Source organism: Pleurodeles waltl, chromosome 8, assembly GCF_031143425.1.
Source record: "Pleurodeles waltl isolate 20211129_DDA chromosome 8, aPleWal1.hap1.20221129, whole genome shotgun sequence".
NCBI classification, from domain to species: Eukaryota; Metazoa; Chordata; class Amphibia; order Caudata; family Salamandridae; genus Pleurodeles; species Pleurodeles waltl.
The window spans coordinates 1385731439-1385752688 of NC_090447.1; the positions used below are offsets into that span (position 1 = coordinate 1385731439).

The window sequence follows — 21250 nt, forward strand, 5'->3', positions numbered from 1 at the left end:
ATGCTCTCTGTTGGGCTGCTTGGCCAGAATGAATGCCCTCCAGGTATGCATTTGTTTGTTGCAAATGCCTCTTGACACCCTGGATGGCATTCACAATGGTAGATTGCCCAACAGTGAGGGATCTCAGGAGGTCAATAGCCTCATCACTGAGGGCAGCAGGGCTGGCTGGGGTAGGGCCTGAGGTGCCTGGGGCGAAGGAGATGCCCACCCTCCTGGGTGAGCGGCCACAGGACACACGCTGAGGGGCTGCTGGGAGGGCAGTGCTGGTAGGGGGTGGCGGCTGTACCTGTTGATGCGGGGGGCACAGGGAGGCCCGCCACCGCAAGGGAGCTCCCATCAGAGGAGGAGTCGCTGCTGTTACCTCCTGTCCCCGCCGTGGAGCTTCCCTCGCCCTCCGTCCCACTGGTGGCTTCAGACTCCGTTGTCTCGCCCCCCCAGGGCCAAGTGGGATGCAGCTCCCTCCTGCTCCGGTGCCACTGCTCCTCCACCTGATGATGCTATTGCACACAAGAACAGGGAGACCACAAAAAGGGGGGGGGACAGAAGAAAGACATGTTCAGTGCATGCAGTACCACTACCGTTGGCGGACACTACAGACACAGCAGCCCTCTGCACTACGCCATGCACTTATAGTTCCTAGATTAATCACATGCCCATGGGGTACAAGGCCTATGCCCGATTGCTGCACACATGGAAGTCACAGGAGCCTGACTAGGTGTAGATGGCTGTTACCACTGGTGGGGTTGGGGTGCCACATAGCCTACCTCACAAAGGGTCCTTGCCTACAAAGCTCGCCCTGGCCCAGGGTAACCCACTGCCTACCTCCCCCACCCAGACACCTCGTAATGCGCGCAGAGTCAGATAGATGTGATGGTACTCACCCCCTTGTGGCTGCTGTGATGCCCTCAAGCGCCCATCCAACTCAGGATACGCCACCGCCAGGATCCGGGACATCAGGGGGTCATGGTGCGACGGGCACCCCTCGCACGTTGGGAGGCCATCCCCAGCTGGGCCTCCGCCGTCTTCTTGCTCCAGCAGCGAATGTCCTCCCATCTTTTCCGGCAGTGGGTGCTCCGTCTGTGGTGGACCCCCAGGGTCCGGACGTCCTAGGCGATGGCACGCCAAATATCCTTCTTCTGGTGGGCGCTGACCTAGAGGAATAGTACAGGGGAAAAGGAAAAACTTTAACCGTCTGGACTGCCACAGTCATTGGCCCACGTTCCCACCCTTGCCCTGACGCACATACACTCACCGTCCGCTCATGCAGGCCTCAGTCCCCCCCCATGTATCTTCCATCCACACCACTCCAAACGGGCATTGCCCATGCAGCATGCTCACAGTGTACTCACCTGTTTGTCTGGAGGACTGTAGAGTAGCGTGTACTGGGGGAGGACCCCATCCACTAACTTCTCCAACTCCTCTGAAGTGAAGGCAGGGGCCCTTTCCCCAGACACATGAGCCATCATCGCTTCCAGACTGAGGTCACAGCAGCACTTGCAGTGTAGGTCCTCTCCTGTCGAAGGTCAGGTATCAAGTGAGTGAACAGACGGAAAATGGCGGTCACGTCCGCGGCGGTGCATACCGTCACCGCTGGGGTACATCGTCATTGGCTCCTCAGACCCATAGGGTCCAATGTTAACTAATGCAGGATTGTGCCGCGGTCTTCGACCGCCTACCGCGACGGTGTAGAACACCAGCGCAGTTACCTCATATCCCCTTGTCCCACCTTACAGGTCAGGCAGCCGCCATTTCAGGGAGCCACATGGCATTAATTATAACTGCGTCACACCTATCTAGGCCTTGCATACACACAGTAACAGGCACATTGCGGATTAACAAATATGTGCTAATGACATTTTGTAATACCTCATTGTTGGATGACTCTCTGATCGATGTTCTCGTCCATGGGGCATGTCCGCTGGGGCAGGTGATTTGATGGCGGCATCCTCAGGTATACAGACCGCTGGTGGACCTATCGACAATGGAAGAGAGACACGTAATAGTCACTTACAGACTTGATCGTGCAACAATCCATGAACTGTGTGCCCAGTTGGAGCCTGACCTGATGTCAGCTATCCGCCATCCCACAGGAATACCCCCTCTAGTGCAGGTCCTGTCAGTGCGTCTTTTCAAACTACAGTGGCCATTGCATCAGAGATGTCCCAGCCAATGTTCTCAAACGTGTTGTCCAGAGTGTTGTCTGCCCTGCTGAAACACATGCGCAGCTACATCGTGTTCCCTCAGGTGGAGGATTTGCCTACAGGGAAAGGTGACTTCTATGCCCTGGGACATATCCCCAACATCATAGGTGCCATTGATGGGACACATGTGGCCTTGGTACCCCCCCGCAGGTGTGAACAGGTGTACAGAAACGGGAAGAGCTACCATTGTATAAATGTGCAGATGGTGTGTTTGGCCGACCAGTACATCTCCCATGTGAATGCCAAGTGTCCTGGATCAGTGCATGACGCTTACATTCTGAGGAATAGCAGCATCCCTTATGTGATGGGGCAACTCCAGAGGCACCGTGTGTGGCTAATAGGTAAGGACAAGGACCCTATACCCTGTGAATAGTTGTCTGGGTCTGGGGTTGTCCCTAAGGGTTAGTGTGTGTCTAACAGTTGTCCCTCGACATTTGCAGGTGACTCTGGGTAGTCCAACCTGTCATGGCTACTGACCCCAGTGAGAAATCCCAGGACAAGGGCAGAGGAACGCTACAATGAGGCACAAGGGAGAACTAGGAGGGTGATCGAACGGACCTTTGGCCTCCTGAAGGCCAGGTTCCGGTGCCTCCATATGACAGGTGGTTCTCTCTACTACTCACCAAAGAAGGTGTGCCAGATCATCGTGGCCTGCTGTATGCTGCACAACCTGGCTTTGCGACGACAGGTGCCTTTTCTGCAGGAGGATGGTCCAGAAGGAGGTCTTGTGGAAGCTGTGGAGCCTGTGGACAGTGAAGAAGAGGAGGCAGAAGAAGAGGATATCAACAATAGAAACAACGTTATCCAGCAATACTTCCAGTGAGACACAGGTAAGATGATGTCACTGCCTCACACATCTCACACAATTGTTAGACCTATCATAAGTCTGTCACTTTCACCCAGTGTATGGACCCTGACTTGTCACTTTGCTTTTTTCCATTTAACAGATGTGGGTCCCACTGTGTGACCTCTGCTATATTACCTCATGGACTGAAGCTGTGTTACATCGGTATGTTCACATTACAATTGGCATTGCTATATTCCACAGTTGTTGCAAATACAAATTTGCGAAAGCACAGGCTGACTCCAGATTGTTTTGTGATTCAAGAGTGTTTATTTCAGTGCAAATTAGTGGAGGGGGTTGTAAAATGGGCAGGGGTGATGGTGGAGGAATGTCCATGGCAGAGTCCAGTCTATTTGTTTCACAGGTGCATTGTCCAAAGGGGCATAGGAAGTGGAGCTAGGGCAGTTGATGGATAGACAGGGTGACAAAGTGGGACAGAAGGATGACATTCAGGGGGGTCTAATTTCCTGACGGGGGTCTTGGCATTGTTCTCTGTCTTGTTCCTGGATCTAAGGGACCGTTTGCTGGATGGTTCTCCATCTGCAGGGTGTGGGGGGCTGGTGTCGTGGTCCTGTGGCGGTACCTCCTGTCCACTAGGGCTGTCGGAGGTGGTGGGCTGTTCATCATCCAGGCTAGTGTCAGGGGCCCCTTGTTGTGCCACAGTGTCCCTCCTGGTGTTGACAAGGTCCTTCAGCACCCCTACAATAGTGACCAGGATGGTGTTGATGGACTTGAGTTCCTCCCTGATCCCAGATAGTGTTCCTCCTGCAGCCGCTGGGTCTCCTGAAAGTTGGCCAGTACCGTTGCCATCGTCTCCTGGGAATGATGGTACGCTCCCATGATGTTGGAGAGGGCCTCATGGAGAGTGGGTTCCCTGGGCCTGTCCACCCCCTGTCGCACAGTAGTCCTCCCAGTTCCCCTGTTTTCCTGTGCCTCTGTCTCCTGAACCGTGTGCCCACTGCCACTGCCCCCAGGTCCCTGATTTTCTGGGGGTGGTGGGTTTGCATGGGTTCCCTGTAGTGGAGGACACACTGCTGCTTGACGTGTCCTGAGGACAGAGGGATGGGCCCGCTGGGTGGGTGCTGTGCTGGTGTTTCCTGAGGGGGGAGGCTCTGTGGTGGCATGTGCCAGTGTCAGGGGAACCGACTGTCCTGAGGTCCCAGATGGGCCGGGCTGGTCATCTTGATCCAGTTGGACAGATCTGCTGTCATCACTGTTGGCATCTTCTGTGGGGGAGTGGACATGTCTGGAACCTCCTGTCCGGTGACGTTGGGTAGGGGTCCTGAAGGGGTGTAAAGGCATGATTATTGCATCTGTGTGTGCCATCGTGTGCAATGGGTGGGTGACCCTGTACTCCAGTGCTTGCATTCTTGTCTAGGACCTTGTGTGATAATTGGCTTGGGGTCTGTGTGGGTATCTGTAGTGGACATGCTTTGGTGATGGGTGTACATGCTTTGGTGTTGCATGCAGGGCTTGGTGTTGGGATCGGTGGTTTGTGATAGTGGGACATTTGTAAGGTGTTGGAGTGATGGGGGTGAGGGTGGGGTATGTGATAGCTTGCAGGTAGGGTGGGGGATGTAATAGTTAAGATTTGACTTACCAGAGTCCATTCCTACTGCTACTCCTTCGAGGCCCTCAGGATGCAGTATAGCCAAGTCTTGCTCCTCCCATGTTGTTAGTTGTGGGGGAGGAGGTGGGGGTCCGCCGCCAGTCCTCTGTACTGCAATCTGGAGTCATGAGACCACGGAACGCACCTTCCCCCGTAGGTCGTTCCACCTCCTCCTGATGTCATCCTGTGTTCTTGGATGCTGTCCCACTGCGTTGACCCTGTCGACGATTCTGCGCCATAGCTCCATCTTCCTACCAATGGAGGTGTGCTGCACCTGTGATCCGAATAGCTGTGGCTCTACCCGGACTAATTCCTCCACCATGACCCTGAGCTCCTCCTCAGAGAACCTGGGGTGTCATTGAGGTGCCATGATGTGGTGTGGGTGATGTGTGAGGTGGTGTCGGTTGTGATGTGTGAGGGGATGTGTTTGTGTGTGTTGTCTGAGGTGCGTGGATGTTGTGTGAGTGATGGTGTTGTGTGCCTGTGGATGCTAGTGTTTCTGGTGGTGTCTCTCTCTGGCCTTCTATCGCAATTCTGGTAGTAAGGGTTTGTGGGTGATGTGGGTGTGTGTTTTATATTGGATTGGGTGTGTGGGAGTGGTGTGTTTGTGTATCAGGTGTGTGTATTTCGATTTGTCCAATGTGGTTGTGTTTTGTAAATGTATGTATATTTTGAGTGCGGCGGTGTGTACCGCCAATGGAATACCGCGGTTGAAAGACGGCCGCGTGGATTCATGGGTCGTGATAGTGTGGGCGTATTCCTGTTGGCGTGACGGTGGAGGTTTTGTTATCGCCAGTTTATCACTGACCTTTGGTGTGGCGGACTTGTGTGGGTGTCTAGATTTTGGCGGATTCCGGGCTGTGGGTCGTAATAGCTGTAGCAGAATTCTGCCGCCGCAGCAGTGTGTTGGCGGTCTTCTGAGCAGCGGTAAGCGGGATTTACCGCCAATGTTGTAATGAGGGCCTTTGTGTTTTCGCTTGTTGCGAATAGATCTATGTCTGGTGTTCCCCACTTTTGAAAGTACTTTTGAAGTACTTGGGGGTGAATCTCCCATTTGTGTGTTTGTTGGTGATTTCTGCTGAGGACATCTGCCAACTGATCCCTGGAATGTACTGTGCTATTAGGTGAATTTGATTGTGAATTGCCCATTTCCAAATTGTTTGGGCTAGAAGGGACAGCTGAGATGAATGAGTCCCTCCCTGTTTGTTGAGATAATACATGGTTGTCATGTTGTCTGTCAGGAATAGAACCATGCGCGGTCCAGGTCCCGCCCGAAACTCCACTGCGCGGCTCTGCAGCGCTTTCTGCGCACCACTTTTCATCTCCACTTGCTCCCAAAGGTGGCCATCAACGTCGTCTGCCCTGTGGCAAAGCTCACAGAGCTGCAGGTTCAGGTCATTGGTGGACAAGATGCACTTATCAGTGCTATTCTATGAAGGGACTACAATTCCCATGTTTTTAGAGGCAGCAGCCATCTTGGGGTGTGGCAGGCCTATAAAGCCCAGCCACACCCAAGCACGTTGCTCACTATTTTGAAGACTTTGATGCAGCCAGACCTCGTGGGGGTTTCTCTGGAGAAGAGCAGAGTTCCTGAATGGCAGAGTGTCATCCAACCGAAGTATCCTTGTTTCCATGGTGCATTCAAAAACGAGTAGGCCGTACTTGCTGAATCCAAGTTTGAAGGAAGTCGTTACTTACATAAGGTAAAGCGCCCCTTAGCATAACGAGCAAAGCGTTTCAGGCCACACTGGTAAAGCGCCCCAGGCACGACATTTAAATCGCTTCAGTTCACAGGAGTAAAGCACACTTGGCATGGTATTTAAGGCGCTTCAGTTCAGAGGAGAAAGGCGCACTTGGCATGGTATTCAAAGCGCTTCAGTTTGCAGGAGTAAAGCGCACTTGGCACAACATTCAAAGCGCTTCAGTTCACAGGAAGTAAAGCGCCCTTCGCACAGCAATCAAAGCGCTTCAGTTTATAGGAGTAAAGCGCACTTGGCATGGCATTCAAAGCGCTTCAGTTCACAGGAGTAAAGCGCCCTTGGCACAGCATTCAAAGCGTTTCAGTTCACAAGAGCAAAGCGCCCTTGGCACAGCAATCAAAGCGCTTCATTTCACATGAGTAAAGCCCCCTTGGTCCAATAATCAAAGCGCTTCAGTTTACTTGAGTAAAACTTTCAGGCCTGGTTGGCAAATGTGAAAACATTTCAAAGATAAGCAAATCATAGTTTCATTGTTTTTGGAAGCATAATATGTGAGATACATATTTAAGTCTTTGATGATATGTGAGATACATATTTAAGTCTTTGCGAATTTCTAGGCCGAGACCAAACATTTTATGTTTATGAATGCATAGTAGTTGCATGATTGATGTTCAGAGTATGTCCATGGTCCATGCTCTTGCCTTCTCAAGGTTCAGAGGTCTCAGTTCGTTCTTGTTCCATGATTCAGAGAAGGGCCACACCCAGTTTTGCCTAAAGTTCATGACATTCTGAACTATCATGATTTTACTAATTGTTCTTGGTCCATGATTCAGAGAAGAGCCACACCCAGTTTTGTCTAAGGCTCATGACATCCTGAAGTATTGTGATTCTACCAATTGTTCTTGTTCCATGATTCAGAAAAGGGCCACGCCCAGTTTTGTCTAATGCTCATGACATCCGGAAGTATCATGATTCTACCAATTGTTCTTGTTCCATGATTCAGAGATGGGCCACGCACAGTTTTTTGCCTAGAGCTCATTTCATCCTGAGGTATCATGATTTTACTAATTGTTATTGTTCCATGATTCAGAGAAGGGCCATGCCCAGTTTGGTCTAAGGCTCATGACATTCTGAAGTATCATGATTCTACCAACACTTACATTCACGGAGACGCCTTTGTCTATTCCATAAAAGTCTCAACTCTTGCACCCACGGAGACGCCTTTGTCTATTCCATAAGGGTTTCAACTCTTGCATCCATGGAGATGCCTTTGTTTATTCCATAAGGGTCTCAACTCTTGCATCCACGGAAACGCCTTTGTCTATTCCATAAGGGTCTCAACTCTTGCATCCACAGACACGCCTTTGTTTATTCCATAAAAGTCTCAACACTTGCATTCATGGAGACGCCTTTGTCTAAGTGTATAATTGAATGTTAATGCTGTTATGAACAAGTATATACATACATGCTTAACCATTTTTCCTTTTCAGATCTCTCTCCCTGCTGTTCCCTACCCTTATTCCCTTCCCCCGACTGGCTTCACCATGACTCTGTGCTATAATAGCTTTCTGAGTTGGTGACACCGGAAGGTGGGCCTTTTGCTTGGCGGCGTGCAGATCCCGAGTAAAGGACATTGTGACATTGTCTGTCTTTATAAGAACATTCTTCTGTTTGAGAAGAGGTTGAAATGCTTTTAAGGCAAGGAATACAGATAATAACTCTAAGCAGTATATGTGTAGCTGTTTCTGTTTGACATCCCACTGCCCTTGAATGTTGTGATTGTTTAGGTGAGCTCCCCAACCAATCATTGATGCATCTATTGTGATTATGGTCTGAGGCACAGGGTCTTGAAACGACCGCCCCTTTATTAAATTGCTGCGATTCCACCATTGAAGGGACATATGTGTTTGGCGGTCTATCAAAACTAGATCTTGAAGTTGACTGTGTGCCTGTGACCATTGTTGTGCAAGGCACTGTTGTAAGGGCCTCATGTTTTATCTTGCATGGGGGACTATTGCTATGCAAGATGCCATCATTCCTAAGATCTTCATGACAATTCTTACAGTGTATTGTTGATTTGGCTGTATAAGTGGAATTAGATTTTGGAAAGCTTGTATCCTTTGTGTATTTGGATACGCTAGAGCTAGTTGAGTATTTAGCATAGCACCTAAATACGGTTGTAGTTGTGCTGGTTGAAGGTGTGACTTTTGGTAGTTTATAGAAAATCCTAGTGTGTGCAGAGTATGTTTTTGGCATTGCGTACGATTGTTTGATTTTATTAGCCAAAGATATGGAAAGACATGGATGTGTTGTCTTCTTAAGTATGCTGCTACTACTGCTAGACATTTTGTGAACACCCTTGGAGCTGTTGTTATGCCGAAAGATAACACTTTGAACTGGTAGTGTTTTCCTTGTATGGCAAACCTGAGGTATTTTCTTTGAACTGGGTGGATGGGTATGTGAAAATATGCATCTTTGAGGTCTAGGGCTGTCATAAAATCTTGTTTTTGTAGCAGTGGGATACCATCTTGCAGAGTTACCATGTGAAAATGTTCTGTAAAGATGTAAAAATTGAGGGGCCTGAGGTCTAATATTGGCCTGAGGGTGCCATCTTTTTTGGGAATTAGGAAGTATAGTGAGTATACTCCTGTTCCCTGTTGAAACTGTGGAACTAATTCTATTGCTTGTTTTAGAAGTAGAGATTGAACCTCTTGTAGCAGAACTGTATGTTCTGGGGATAACTTGTGATATCTTGGTGGAATATTTGGAGGGGTGTTTATCAATTCTAGGCAATAGCCATTGCGGATAATTGATAATACCCAGTTGTCTGTGGTGATATTTTGCCAATGCGAGTGGAACTGCAGTAGTCTTCCCGCCACAGGAGATGTGTGGAGTGGAAGGGAGGGAAGGAAGTCACTGTTGCGGTTGTGCTGTTGGTTGTTTAGAGGTTTGGAATTTACCTCAATTTCTAGAGTATTGGCCTGTGTATGTTCCTCTACGCCCACCTCGCTGGTACTGGGTTTGATATGGTTGTTTTGTTTGTGAGGTAGAAGCCTATGAGGATTGTGCTCTAAAACCTCCTTTAAACTGAGGCTTACAAAATGACCCCCTATATGGTGTAGTATACAGAGCACCCGTTGTCTTTGCTGTATCAGAGTCTTTTCGCAATTTCTCTATTGTAGTGTCCACTTCTGGGCCAAAGAGGTGTTTTTTATCAAAAGGCATGTTTAACACAGCCTGTTGGATTTCTGGTTTAAAACCAGAGGAGGGCAGCCATGCATGTCTTCTGATGGTAATGGCTGTGTTCACGCTCCTTGCAGCTGTATCAGCAACATCAAGGACAGACCTTATCTGATTGTTACTGGTGGCTTGCCCTTCCTCTACTACTTGTTGTGACCGCTTTTGGTGTTCTTCTGAGGGATGCTGTATGATATCCTGCATCTCATCCCAATGAGCTCTATCATAACGGGCTAGTAGTGCCTGAGAATGAGCTATTCTCCATTGATTTGCCGCTTGGGATGCAACTCTTTTCCCTGCAGCGTCAAATTTCCTGCTCTCTTTACGGGAGGGGGTGCATCTCCTGACTGGCTATTTGCCCTCTTTCATGCAGCACTAACCACCACTGAATCTGGAGGCACCTGATGGGTAATATAATCTGGGTCAGAGGGTGCAGGCTTATATTTCTTTTCTATTCTAGGTGTAATTATCCTGGATTTCACAGGCTCATTAAAAATTTGGTCTCTGTGTTTTACCATGCCTGGTAACATTGGTAGGCATTGGCACCTAGAATGTGTTGAGGATAATGTATTAAACAACAAATCTTCCTCCAGTGGTTCAGTTTGCATTGTTATCCCATGATAAGCTGCAGCCCTGGCTATGGCCTGATTGTATACTGTGGTATCTTGAGGTGGAGATGGTTTGGATGGGTAGGTATCTGGGTCGTTATCTGGGATGGGATCAGGATCATAAAGGTCCCATGGATCTACAATGTCTTCTTGTGAATAAAAAGAGTGTGTTGGAGAAGGCATTGGTGGAGGGTTGGTGTGAGGAGAGACAAATAGGTGTGGAGAATGAGGAGGAAAAAACTGAGGAGGTACTGGTTTCTCTTTTTGCTTTTGCACTTTAGCTGGGGGCTGTGCAGTGTCCAGTTCTTCCTGGAATGCCAGCTTTCCCTTTGTTTTTGGAGGAGGTGCTGTAATAATTCTCCCTGTCTCTTTATGGATGTGTATCCTAGATTGTGTCTCATCCATCACTTGTATAATGGGCTCAATGTCTGACTCTTCCTCAGAGATTTTATGGCTTTCTCGTAATTTTTTGGAAAGTCCTTGTTCCTCTGTATAAGATGTCTTTTTCAGTTCTGAAGTTTGTTGCTTTTTCTGTATCGAAAATATTGTGGAAGGTCTCGGCTCTGAAACTGCCTTTCTAATTTTTCGACTCCGAAACTTGGTGTTTCTTGCTGGAGTCCGAAATAGAGACCTTTACAGTTTTGGAAGTAGTCGGAGGTGGGCCCTTTTTGGTGCCTAACCTGGAGGTCGGTCGCCGACAGTTTTTTTTCGGGCCGAACCATTGCCATCCGGCAGTGGGGTACCTAAGACTTTAAGATGTTTATTGTGTGGGGGTGGAGGGGCAGGCATACTCACATGCTGGCCAGCTGTGATGGGTCTGTCGTCTTCGGATTCCTGTTCGGAGTCTATGTCTCGGATACAGACTGCTGTTTGCGTTTGTTCTTTTTCGGTGATTTCGAGATGTTCACTGATCTTTGACGCCACTTCCAGCCGAACAAAGTGATTTTCCGACGGTACTACCGGTTTAATACTAGATGTAGAACGCGATCGAGACAATACCGACGAAAGGGAAGGTTTTTTTAAGTTTTCCGAATCAAAATCTCGGAGCGAGAGGAAACACGTCCGAACCCGACGGCGGAAAGAAAACAATCTAACAATGGAGTCGATGCCCATGTGCAATGGAACCGAGAGGAGGAGTCACTCGATCCCGTGACTCCAAAAAAGACTTCTTCGAACAAAAACAACTTGTAACACTCCGAGCCCAACACTAGATGTCGGAATGGATATGCATAGCATGTGTATCTGCAGCTACACATGCCATCGAGCATCTGTCTTCCCTAATGCCTCTGCTCTTTTCTACTTTTTTACCCGTATTTCAGGTAAAATTACCTTGAGACTTCTCTGAGAGAGGTAGACCCTCTCCACATATCTTCACACCCTTACCTTAACTAAATATATGGATCCATTTAAAAGCCCTGACGAATGGCCGAGGCCTAGTTAGACTGTTCAAGGGCAGCTTAGAGGTACGTAAAAGCCATCGCACCCACCAACATCCTCTGATCACACTCTATAGTATTTTTATGTATCCCTAGGGTAATCCCTAATAAAGGACACTTTTTAGTTTAATCTAAGGTATTTTTAACAGCATCAACTGGATCCTAGATATCGATCCCACAAAACAATTACTTTGTAAGAACTCTCTAGAAAGTCCTTCAAGGCAGTCCAACTTGAGGTTGAGTCTGCCCTGGTAGTACTATTTTACCAGGGTGGGACGAGGTGGCCTATAATGAAGCATGTCACATTACGTGAGTAAGCCCTCCTCGTCTGAGTAAGCCCTCCTCGTCCAATTCTTAGAATTGCCAGGACTTAGAGTAAGAAAGTAGTAGTAGGGAGACAGAATCTTCAGAGAAGCGTTTAAACATTTACAAATGCTCCTAAGCAGGTTACAACGTCACTTTGTGTTTTGGATGCTGTACTAGAGGGAGACATTGGACCTAAACCCAGCCTCTTTTTCTTCTTCGGTGTTATAGAGATAACAGTGGTAAACACTGGAGAGCTCAGCCGTGGTCAATTGTCTTCCTATTTACTTCTTCCCTTTTGTGGGCAAAATCTCGGACATAGTTTTCGCTGGACAGCTGTCAGCCAAACTGAAGCAGTCCAAAGTACAAACTGCTGAAATCTTGGCAGATGGGCAGAGCTACTCAGGCCACAGCACTTGGACGATCGGAAAAATATACTAGATGTGGGAGACAGGTATGATCCTGTCCAATCTATCGTCATTCATACTAACCTTCATGACAAGTCTCAGAGAGGTGGGTATTTCAGGAGTAGTGGCTGAGTGGTTTTCCCCTTTTTGGTGAAGCATTGTTAGTCTCTGACCATTCCACCCAACCCACGTTATGGCTTTTAGTCTCTTTGGTAATACAGCTGCCAGATCCCCTGACATATCTGACTTAAGGCCTCAATACAGTTCTGGTTACATCCCCCAGAAAACCCACAGGAGAAGAGTGGACGCGGAGAAAAACGCATTACCGGTGTTTACATGGGATCATGAGTATCCTAATAGAAACAACACCAAATAAAAAATGTGCTCTTCCACAGAAAATCAGGAAACATAGACATTTTGCTGCAGTTTTACTACTATAGTGCCCTCATATATCAAAGTATTATTTGCACCACCTCTACATGTAAGCATTTTCAGATATGGATGTTCAGACTATGTCCCACTAGAACCATGGTAAGCCATCTAATATCTCCATTTGAGCATCTGCACAGACCCTTGACCTACTTCCTCTCCTATTCAGGGGGTAAGGACTCACCTCATGACACTTCCACTCGCTGTTCACTGCACACTGCTGTGTATCAGCTGTGAGGTTTGTAGCTAAACTCTGAGTCAGGTCTCAGAGTAAGAGACGAGCCACCACCATGATGTCATCCTCTTTTACTGAGAGCAGGAAGGAGTTCTGCTGTCTAAAACTTAGATATGAGAATTGTGGCAACAAGGATCATTATGAATCAGTCCGCTTTTATAACCAATGTCCTCCTATAAAGCTCTGAGCCCAACAGTCCTGTTCTTAGTTTACAGTGTGATGGCCCGAAAAGCATGTCTAATAAAGTTGCATCCTATCGTATAGCAGGACAAGGATCATATGTACATCTCTACCAATTATGCATAGACCCAGAAGGGGTACATGTGCCAGTTTTACTGAAACTGCACTGCCTACGCCATGTTTACATTAACTTAGATAATCTATAACCTAGTGTTTGCGTCATGATAGTGCAACTCAGAAATAAAATGAAGGCTGCCACTCCTCTGTTGTTCCTAGCATGTGTTGCAGACAGCACAGCAAAACAGGTGTATGGGCCCATTCTGGGTGTGCACAACGAAATAGAATATGTTCATGCCACGACCCCAGGATAACCAAGTTCTATTTTTATTGCTCCTGCCTCTGTAAAGAAGGAGCCTGGAACTTTTGGTGCCACAAAAAGGCTCAACACTTGGCAAATTTGCCTGTGGACACCACAGTAACAGTATTTAATAGAAACATATTGAAACGTGCTTGTTCTTTGCCCCAAGACAGAAAATGTACAGGAACTGTCACTGCTGCACAGAACACAAAGTTGAGGTGCCTGCGGCAACTCTCACACATAGCCTACTAAGATGCATAGTCAGTGTACTGCTTTCAAAGAAGCACTGGCCACCATGCTTAGTAAGAGCCAATACATGTCAGTTCTTCGGTGGCTTTTAAATACCCCATAGGCATCGCTCATTAATGTAAACTTAATTCATAACAGGAACTATACAGGAAAAATGCCCAATGCCTCTTGCAGGTATTGAAGTTTCTTTATTACCTCAGCTGCTGCTTCATCCAGCAGAACACTGGATGTTGCCAAAACCCTATAGCTAATGGTATATGTATTAATTCCTTAGCAGGTGTGTACTCTATTACCAGGCAGAGCAGGTCAACCAGTAATAATGCATGTTAGCTCAGTCCTTTCTTTGTATTGCAATACAAAGTACAGGGCAGTGTTAACACCGACTTGAAATTGAGTACGACAATATGCATGTGTGTGTGTGTGTGTGTGAAAATAAACCTGTCAATACTGGGGATGTTGCTTACTGAGATCTCTAAATGGGTAAGGGGAAGCATGCATTGTCCATATTGCCACTCATAACCCTGAGCTGTATTAAATAACTCATCACTTTTATTTACAACTCTTTTGTGTCTTGTTTGACGTACATATATTGTGTTCCAATTAGAAACAACTTCATTCAGTCAATCTTCTTTGTCATTTGTCTCAAGAACCTAGCAACAGTAATGGAGTTAGGAGTAATAAAGAAATAAGAATTGACAACAGGATTGTTTGAATCAGGTAGACAAGGACATCAAATGTAAATTATTCGTAAGCACTGGAAAACACTAGCCCTATAGTCTTTAGGGACCAAAGAAAAGAGCAAGCACTGATAGCCACTGATTTTTACAGTCTTTTAAAACACTGTAAAGTAATACTTCAAAACAAATAGAATCTGAAAACACGAAAGCCAAAACCTAGAGCATCATTGTTCTGATAAGCTGACTGAAGAGAGTAAGATCTGACTGAGTGATAGTGTGCATGAGCACGTGGTGTGTAGTGTGTGAAAATAGACACAGTCATAAATGCAACAACTCACCATCTTTGAGTGGCTAGAGGTACAAGTAGCAGTTGGGGGTGATGGTTTAGTCGGCCGGATAGATAATACATGTGCTGCACCTGATGGTGCATAAACACGAACCCATCATTAATATCGGGCCCACCCAACACCACTGAAAGGCCTAACCCATCAGTATATTTATAGAGATACCCAGTGCTGAACCTCGAGGACAGGACTGATATTGTTGCATCTGTTCAGGCTAGGAGCTTGCCTGGCTGTAGCCAACAGCTATGCACTGATGCTTCAACAAGATAAACCTTAGCACTGTAAAAGATGCAGTATTCTCTCTCTAGAGAAACAGCAGGTGTACCTGTTTTATGACATTAGTGCAGAGGGAGCAAGGTAGGCTCAATGCCTTAATAAAGCTCTTGTAAGTGCATACAGCATGGAGGGTGAGGAAGGCGAGATGTCACAAAAGTCTACACCTTCATTGCTGCACCAATAAAACAGCTATATGCCTTCATGCAATTGTGAAACTCCAAGTGTCTTGAATCACTGTTACAATTAAACATTGATTGATGCAATAGTTTATGGATGACATACAAAATCTAATGTTCAAATGAAGCTGACCTTTAGCCCCTCTATGTATACAATTATGATAGCTGTGCAAGAGAGCAGGGTCTCTCTAGGGTCAGTCCTAAAAAAACAATACTGCTGCCACGCTATTTTTTCAACAAAACATACAATGTGTGGTTCAGGATTTGAAAGTTATCTGGGGAAAGCTGTTATTAAGAGTTCTAGTTATCTTTCTTGCTTAGTATGTAAAAGGTACAACTCCTAACTTAAAGAGGTTTAAATTATATACTTTTTCATTTCTGTGCTTAAAATTGGACAACTGCACAAATGTAAAAATCAGGCTCCTCATCACACATGTTTCAAACTCCTCATTTTATGATCACTGTCTTCGTGTTTGATAAATGTATAATGTACTGAGCATAAATAAGAATAATAAGAATGCAATTAGACTATAACATAAATAACATCCTAATATCTAGGCAGGTATTGATGCTGTCGCCCGTTGCAAGCCTCCAACTTGATAAATAATGTATATGCTTAGGTCATTATTTTAGAAATGGGTAATCTGACAACTATAGATTCTAGGGACACCATTTTACAAAGGTCCACTGCAAGAGGGATGAAGATTGACACATCTATTCTAAGTATTACCCCCAATGAAACATAAAGATACAATAATTCACAAAACAAGCTGATTACATTTGTTTTTACCTGTTAAGAAACACAGCTCTGGAAGCAGGTGGACAACACGAGGAGTTGTATTGGGGGCGTCATTCTTTCCAGCCTTCAGCTGACTGACTAGCATGGGCTGGTTTAAATCTTTTACAACTACTTCATATTGCTGTAAAATAAAAACATAGCAAAAAGGAGTAAACCTCAAATGGCTTTGAGAGTGAATAGGTCATGAATGTCTCAAGGTTAGCGCTCTGCTGCCTTTAAGACAACGTTAACTCTATACAAATCCCACATACATACATTTGACCAGTTACCTTGACCACTAAAACACATGCTTAATGGATTGTCCATAGTGAGAATAAAAACTCAAGCTGCTGACTGACTTTAAATGTTAGTAATCAGTTAGTATCTTTATTGTGTTATAAGTCATAAAAAACTACTACAATTATAATGTATTACAAAAGTAAATCTATTTGCAATAAGTTGCTTTAAAAATATGGTACAAGCACTAGAATAAAACAAAAGTTAAAAGCCCATTCTATATTTACTGATGTGTCTGCAAATGGCTACTCCAAAGCTCCAGATGCACCATCACCCGTGCCCTCATATCCAGCCAACTGGACTACGGCAACGCTATGTACGCAGGGATCCCAGATCATCTCCTCCACCAACTACAGGCCGTACCTGAACACAGCAGCCAGACTCATCCTGGCTCTCCCTAGACAAGCCCATTTCACCCCCTACTGCAGGAATCTCCGTTAGCTCCCTGTACAGAAAAGATGTCAGTAGAAACTCCTGACCCATGATTACAAGGCTTTACGCAACTGTAGACCGGCCTACTTGATCCACTGTCTGAACTTCCATTAGCCCACCAGACACCTCCATTCCGTGTTCCTGTTTCTAACCCTCAACGCTCCGCATCCGATGTGGCAGATGCAGAGGTCGCTTCTTCTCCTACCTAGCAGCGTAGACATAGAAAGAGAATGAGTTACCCTTTTCTCGACAGAGCTCCCCATCTCTTCTAGACTTTCAAAGGTCCCTGAAGACCTGGCTACTCAGTTAATGCTGGACCCAGCGCCTGGGTACCCTCACAGGTGAGAAGTAGTGCTCCACCTCTACAAATCTTCTGTTTAGATTGATTAATTGATATGTTGTTGTGTGGACGATTTAGTGTTCACATTAGTAGGTCGTAAACAAGGTCAACAAACTGATGGCTGAAACTGTTTAAACCCAAAACGGCTCATAAATAGATGATAAAGTAAATATTTCAGACTTCTATGTATTTAACAAAACAAAGTCTCTCTAATGAAAAATTATAGTGTCAAAAAGGAAACACGGAAAAGCCACAGAAGCTTGATGGATTATGGATAGGAGTGTCCAATGTAGGACCAAGAGGGCTGGATCCACACAAAATTTCAGAAAACTTGATGGTTATGTGAATGCCTTTAGGATAGCTGCACATACCTTGTATGTGGCTATCCTAAAAATTGGTCATGGATCTGGCATCTGTAGACCACTGGTCTATCAGGATCAATTCTTTTGAGCAAGAAGTATTGGAAAAGGCTGATTACCAAATTTGGGAGGGAACCTCTTTCAGTTATATAACAATATCAATTAACTGCAGGTTACTCAGTACAGAACCAAGCACAAAGCCAGCTTTCAAATACTTTTGTTCTGGCTTTTTGAACCAATGTTTGTAAAAGGACCTCATATTAAATTGAATAATGAAGGCTCAACACCCACATGTTCAAACTTAATTTACAAAAAATTATGACTTTATGAAAATCTATAGATTGGTCTATAAAACAGATGTATATGGTTGATCAACGCAGCTGTAAGGTTTTCTTGCTCCTATCTCAGCGTCATTATACTATCCAAGTTGCTAAACAGAAATAATATTTTACCAGCAGACTACATCTCAGAATTTTCTGTCAGTGTTTGAAGTCAAATACCAAGCTTCCTCCAAAAATAAATTTGTTTCATTCCCATGGCAATTCATGTAATTGTCATTTTTAATTCTTACAGTCCAACTTGTGTTGGGGAGAGTTTATTTGTTGCAAAGTAAGGATGGGAAATTTTGCTGGATGCACCAGTGTTAGTTGCATGCTATCCCACTATCAAATATCTTGCGGAAATCAGTCGTAATAAACACAAAAAAGTTTAATGTTTTCCCATAAAAAGTTTCCATCTGATGGATAACTTTGAGCAAATTTGGGAAAAGTTGTCAATTTTGTCTATAGGCTATGCACATGCGTTTTAAGGCATGTTCAAAGTAGGCTCTGGCCCTGGGCCCCAGCCTTTCAAGGAGGGCCCCCTAATAGTGCCAGATCGGTTCTGTTCTTACCCTGAATACCTTGAATAACTCTTAAACAGATTGTTTAAATACTGTTTCCCTTTAATTTATGTTGAAAGTGAGTGATGTGTGATCCTATAACAGAGATTTTGCAGAGAAATGTTGTGGTTATGGTTCATGCAACATTCTTAAAAAAGTTTATTTTAGATGAAAACAGGACCTCGCATATGACAAGTCAGACGGTGTCACAGAGATTATTAGCAGTAATATTAGTGCGCTGCTACTATGTACAATATTGAAAACACAAGTCACTAGCCCAGAAAATTAGAAGTTACAACTTAAGAATTTGGACGAGTGTGTCCGTGAATCGTTCATGACCTGGCCAAAGAGGGCATGAAAGAGTTGAAATTGGATCATAAATTAAAAGCTGTTTTGAACAGTAACCCCCAAAATACATTCGGCCTGGGCCCCCAAAATTCTTAAGGTGTTCCTCAGGCTATGTTCACTTTTATTTGACTTCAAAATGCAAAACTGGCAGAAGCGAAGACTTTATGCTATGTAGGAAGCCTTGAAGCTGTAAATCCTAAAAACACAACAGAGAATTTACAAAGGTCCAATCTAATATATTACTGTAACACAAAGGGGAGCGCTGTGAGTGTATTCAACGAACAAATCATCCTGACACTTGCAATGATTAGTCCTACATTAATGAGTTAAGCTATATAATTCGCAATATGCCCATTTTATTAGGTTTCCATGGGTGGACTGAAAAACTAAATTGCATCATATAATTTGGTCATATCATTACTGGATTTAAAACAAAAAAAAGAAACCATTTATTAGCTCTCCCAATATTAATATTATGGGGCAAGATGAACGAAACCATTCTGCATTCACAAGCCCTGTTATTTGTAAATTCACAAGGTTAGTGAATGTAAGATGTTTTCTAACAACATACAAAACCAATTTTGTGAGTCGGAAATGTACTTCCGACTTCCAAAATGGGCTTAGCGACCCATACAGAAAAGCAATTACAAAAGTGCATAAAACCCTGTGATTTAGTATGGTACGTATCAATGCTTTGCAATTGTGAATACAAACTATTGATCAGTTACAGGCATCTCAGAGGAGGTGTAAAAGATTTTCAAAGGTGAAGGGTTTCCTTGAGGACCCCTTCCCCTTTCAAGACTCATGCTGGGCAACCTCGGGTAAGCCGGTAGTGGTCCAAACAACACTGCCATTCCCCTAAACACCCCCTTCCCCCCAATATCTTTCCTAAAAAGAAACTATTTTTTTAAAGCAGTAACGTTTTTTTAAGGCACAAAAGTTGCTTTTTAAAACATTTTAGGTATTCAAATACAAGGATGGTGGTCTGAGTCCTGCAGGCCACCTACCCAGTGTTGATTGCCATTTGCTGGAGAAGGCGCAAAGAGCGACTTGCCTTTTTACTTTTTATTAGGTAGGTCATTCTAAGGCTACTTGAGTACAAAGTAAATAGGTCGCATTATAAACTCAGACTGCTCACAAAAAGTTAAAATTTTTGCAATGAGTCTCTTCGTACATTTGGCCCCTAATTATTTTCTCAGGGATCTCAGCTGTACCATTGAAGGAAGCAGATATTATAAGATTCACATAAGCATAATCAACCCAAACCTGTAACCTAAATAGTTCTTGCATTCAAAATCTAGAAATCTGTCCTTTCCTCCTTTGTTTTACCATGTGTTTTAATTAACCAGGATGGATGGGCAGTGCAGGCGGTGGAAAATGAAGGATCATGCCATTAACTTTTTATGTGCATGTTTTAAAAAGGTAATTTATTTCAGCTATCTGGCAGAATAAAAAAGAAAAAAATACTTTAAATGCTTAGGAATTGGACCCCTTATAGCACAGTATTATATCACTGTTGTACTATCATAATCACTGATGTTTTACATAGCACACAACTAGAATGGAAGATGCTTAGAAAGCGCCTGAGACTCAAATAGCCACGCAAACCTTCCAACATACATTTGGGAGCATTTATACTCAAAGTTACTGCTAAAAGGAGCATAGATTTTAGGTGCACACTGTCTTCTCTGGCCGTGTTTGTCTTCTGTATTGACTAATGTTACTTGGATCAACAATCAATATGCAGGTTTTGACAAAGTGAAAACTTAACAGATGAAGCTGTCAATAGCTCATAGGCGTGTTGAATTCTTAACTTAACACATTGCTTTTTTTTTAGGTCCTAAAGGAAAATTTCACTGTCTACTTTTTCATGTACTTTTTTCTTGTTAAAAGTTGGTTTGCGAACATCTTAATAGTATTTAAAAAAAAAAAGAAATCCCACCCTTTTTCGTGGGATATCTCCACTGAAGCTTCGTGGGTGTTCAGTGCAAGACTGAGGTGATGCTTTTTTGCCTGATCACAGCTGTTAGAATCTTCTGATGGTTTATTTGCTGTTAGTAGTTCAAAACAAGAAGTGTGCTTTTCTGGATTCTGAACAACCCTGCAGGGTCACAAATCGCCAGCCATCAGACAAAGACTGTTGCCGGACCCAAAGGAGGTCACCATTTTTTTTTTACACCAGGAGTAAATAATAGATTATTACTCAGTCTTGGCAGAATAAAAAACAACAGGCCAGGAAATGGGGGTATGGGGGAAAAGCACAGCCCTTGAGCCCATTAACAGAAGCCACCAATGTTCTGGATTCAAGTGGACCATGTTCATGACTTTGATATTCCCACCTATGCTTCTACTTTTGAATTCCCAACTCTTGCTTTGCTTTATTCTTGATACTTGCTGGCTCTGGGTTTCATCAAACCATACATAAACACCCACAAGGTTATTTGGAATTCCTGGGTGGAGACACAGGTGCCATCGTTGGCACCCTACTTTAATTACTGTCTGCCTGTAATCCTCTAGTGCTGATTCCTAAATCTGCACCTTTCCAGC

General features: G+C 44.8%; 1 protein-coding gene across 1 annotated transcript in view; it reads right to left on the bottom strand.

Annotated features, from left to right (window-relative positions):
- Positions 1-21250, bottom strand: part of PIWIL4 (piwi like RNA-mediated gene silencing 4) — a 424835-nt gene that overhangs the window by 202003 nt on the left and 201582 nt on the right. Inside the window, exon 9 of the mRNA XM_069202421.1 lies at positions 16060-16189. Within this exon, the coding sequence (XP_069058522.1) occupies positions 16060-16189 (130 nt within the window). The remainder of the gene's footprint in view (positions 1-16059; positions 16190-21250) is intronic.